At 39.1% G+C, this 4,071-nt stretch overlaps 1 protein-coding gene across 2 annotated transcripts in view; it reads right to left on the bottom strand.

The window, feature by feature from the left end:
* LOC122543329 (receptor tyrosine-protein kinase erbB-4-like) overlaps positions 1 to 1,313 on the bottom strand; it is an 82,448-nt gene extending 81,135 nt beyond the window's left edge. For both annotated transcript variants that reach the window (XM_043681857.1, XM_043681858.1), the window contains exon 1: positions 1,161 to 1,313. In XM_043681857.1, the coding sequence (XP_043537792.1) occupies positions 1,161 to 1,241 (81 nt within the window). In that variant the 5' untranslated portion in view covers positions 1,242 to 1,313. The remainder of the gene's footprint in view (positions 1 to 1,160) is intronic.
* Between the last annotated feature and the right edge of the window lie 2,758 nt (positions 1,314 to 4,071).

Below are 4,071 nucleotides of genomic sequence, written 5' to 3' on the forward strand. Positions count from 1 at the left end.
CCTGAAGAAGGGCCTGTGCCCGAAACGTCGAATCTCCTGTTCCCTGGATGCTGCCTGACCTGCTGTGCTGTTCCAGCAATAAGGTTTCAACTGTTTTCCTCAACCTTGTTCAAGGGTAGAAAACTAATTTCAGTGACCATTGTACAGCAAAGTGTTTCATATCCTAGTTCAACCATTTTTATGGCCTTGCCGACACTATGATTGTCCTGCCTCTGACAGTCAGACTGGAGCCTAAATCATCTGAATTCAAATTCTGATCAGCTTGACCGATTTACTTTCAGAATAGTGTTACTTAACCAAGAGACTTCTCAAGCCTGGGTTACTCCAGTGGCATGTTGGTAGGACTTGCTGGTATACTTAGAACAGAATCTTCCCATTCACAGAATTTACCACATCTTTCCATTCTGCTTTTCAGGATCAAAGCCATTGAGCTGAGAATCCTCGACACAAGTGGGAATTGAAAAAGGTAAGAGACCAACATTCAACAGATCTTTGATACAAATAATGAGTGTTAATCACAACCATTAAGCCCGAATATACACAACAATGTTGTGTTGGTGAAAGGACCTGAATTGTGAAATCAAGAAAAAGATCATCAACAATCATCATATTTTCTGAGACAATGAACACTTGTGAATATGAACCAAAATTAATTAAGGCCAATAAACGTTAAATAGAAATTACTATTTCTTAGATTGTGAACAAATTGCATTTATATAATATAGCATCTTTAATATAGAAAACATCCCAAGCATTTCAGAACATCATCAATAAAACTTTGACATCAAGCCACATTAGGATATATTTGGACACATGATCTAAATCTCGATCCAAGAGGTAGGTTTTAAGGGACATCTTAAAAGGAAGAGAGGGGCATCATGGATTTTTCAAAGCTTGGGTCCTGGGCAGCTGAATGTAAGACCACCAATGGTGGACCAATTAAAGTCAGGAATGCTAAAAAACAACTGGAATAGTCAAGTACAGATATGCCAGAGGGTTGTAAGAGGTTCTAGAGATAGGAAAGAAGTGAATCTAAGGAGGTACTTGAAAGTAAGAATGAGGATTTTAAATGATAAATGCACACAGAACATGTTACAAGTCAACTATGCAAAATGCCTGTGTTATTCTGCCGTTTACAGAGAATGGCTTTTTGTCCCTACCCTCAGGAATGTGAGGTTGCGGTTAGCATCGATGTTTGTGATCTCCAAGTTGCCCATCACAATCTCACAGTTCGTGTACATCTTCTGGAGTTGCTGGTACTGCTGCTCGAGGCCAGATAGTGAACTCAATTTATTTTCTGTGCCAGCACACACTGAAAAAACACAAACAGAGACACTTTCAGTAAACAAGAGTTTACATTCACCAGTTAATTAAGTTTCTTGTTGTCTTTTTATTAAATCCTAGAGGCAGAGTACACCTATTGGGTAAAGCTTGTGTATTAAGAAAGCACAAGTATCAGTTCCTTCATCATCAATTTTGTTCCATTCATAGTTTTGCTCCCTTATTGAGGTGGTTTCTCATTTCAGTTCACAGTGCACAGTGTAAGACAAGTTATAGTGTACTAGATTTGCGTAAACAGAATATTTTTACAGATACTGAACGGTAACTTCTTATTGTCTGACCCAGTGCATCAGTAACAACAATTTAAAACTATTCAATGCTTTTAACAGAGTAGATATTTTGGGTCCAGTGAAGTGACCTTTCAGTGGACCCAAAACATTAACTCTGCTTTCTCTCCACAGATACTGCCAGAGCTGCTGAGTTTCTCCAGCAATTTCTGCTTTCATTAGAGCATATGACCTTGGTCAAAGAAGTACTTTCTCAAGGAGCATCTTAAAAGGAGGAAAACATGTGGTGGAGCGTTTTAGAAAGGGAATTTCAGAGCTGGGTGCCCAGGCAGCTAAAGACATTGCCACTAAAAATGAAGAGATGTACATCAGAGATGTGCAACAGGCCTAAATTGGAGGTTTCAGAGATCTCGGAGGGTTATGATGTAGAGGAGCAGAGTTAAGGGGGACTAAGAACAGGGAAGGATTTGAAAACAAAGATGAGGATTTTTAAATCAAGGCAAAGGTTGATAGGTGAACAGGATTTTGTTGTGAATTAGAATATGGGCGGCAGAGGTTTGGTACCTGGAACAAGCAATCAACTGCTAATGAGACACTGGGCTTCATCACAAAAGATGCATACAGAATATAAAAAGCAAGCCAGTACTGCTGCACTTAAACAGAGTGCTCTTCAGACCTCATTGAGAATACTGTGTTCTGTTCTGGGTGTCCCACCTTAGAAAGAATGTGCAGGTCTTGGACAAAGTCCAGCGATGACTCAGCATTTCATATTGGAACTGTAGGCAGCCCTTGAACTTGTATCGCCATTCAATCAACCGATCATGGCTGATCTGCAACCCAATTCCATCAGTTTGCTGTGACTCCATATCCCTTATTGCCTTTAGTTATCAAAACTTTATCAATCTCACAGTCTTAAAAATAATAGTTGATCCAATTTAGACAACCATTTGTAAAAGAGATTCCATACGTCTACCATACTGTATATGTAACAATAATTCCACACTGGACTTCTGATTTGCTTGGCTCTAATTTTTAGGGTATGGCACCTAGTCACAGACTCCCAACCAGTAGAAATTGTTCCTATCTAGCCTCACACACCCCTCAATATCTTGAACATGTAAGTTAACCAATTTTTGGATTAGTGGTGCTGGAAGAGCACAGCAGTTCATGATGAAGGGCTTTTGCCTGAAACGTCGATTTTGCTGCTCCTCGGATGCTGCCTGAACTGCTGTGCTCTTCCAGCATCACTAATCCAAAATCTGGTTTCCAGCATCTGCAGTCATTGTTTTTACCTAATTTAACCAATTGTTTATCTTCCAAATTCTTCACTATCTAACCTTAGTTTGGATGATCTCTCCAGGTAATCTAACCCCTGGAGTCTCTGTTCCATTCCCCCCCAAACTAATGCAACTTTTCAAAGATGTATTGTTCAGACAGTTTGCAAAAAAAAACACAATGACAAATTGGATACATTTGGGTTCTATTCCTTGGAAATGAAGAGACTAAGGAATAACTGAGGTATTTACATTAATAAAGGGAACTAACAAGTATTGGTAGAGGAAATGATTGTTCCCTCAAATAAGGGAATCCAAAATAAAGGATAACAATCTTCAAATTTAAGCTGAACTGGTCAAAAGTGAATGCATAAGAAACCAATTCACAGAAAGAGCTTGAGAATGTGGAATGCACTGGCCTTAAAAACCTTAAACATCAAGTCAATGGAGGTAATCCAAATTAAGATGTTTCCTTGGGATAGAAAGATACAAGTAATGGAGAAAGGACATGAAATTGTGATTAAAATAATGATGGCTAACAAAATGGCAGAACAGGTTCGATAGGGTGAATGGCATCCAGTTCAAATAAACTAACCTTAATTAGTAGTCATGACCATAAAAGATGAACAGGTACATTGATGGTTAATGCCATAATCTTTGAAACATGACATAGCACGAAAGCCTTCCAATCAAGTGTGGCATTGTGATTTCAAAACTTGGCTCATCATTCACCTGCTCAACTCAAATGTGAAACTATGAATGGTAAACACTGTTGGCTTGATTTACTGGTAGAACTGATAAGGTAGATTTGCATGCAGTGATAACATTGTTCTGTGTAATCTGAAAGTGTAATCAAAACATGAAGGATAAATAGTGCCAGTTCCCAGATTTGGCCATTTTGCAGCTCCACCACACTAACAACTCTTGCATCAAATAATATAGAATGAAGTCCCTGGGAGATACTTTATTTTTTTCTCTTGGAGAAATTTAACAACTCCCCTCCTTTCCTCAAAGCTTCAATACCACATGAGACTGATGTGGCGGTTTATCACTGGAGCTTCAGCAATGACTGTCAATCTCCAATGGGAGGCATCAGTACCAGCCCTAATTCCATCTTTGTCCAAAAGCTACACATGCCCAATATTCAACAGAGGCACTGTGCCATCAAACGTCAAATCTAGCCCAGAGTCTTATAGTCAACAGTGAGGCATGAACCAAATGCATTTGCC

This window comes from Chiloscyllium plagiosum, chromosome 43 (assembly GCF_004010195.1).
Source record: "Chiloscyllium plagiosum isolate BGI_BamShark_2017 chromosome 43, ASM401019v2, whole genome shotgun sequence".
Classification (NCBI taxonomy): domain Eukaryota; kingdom Metazoa; phylum Chordata; class Chondrichthyes; order Orectolobiformes; family Hemiscylliidae; genus Chiloscyllium; species Chiloscyllium plagiosum.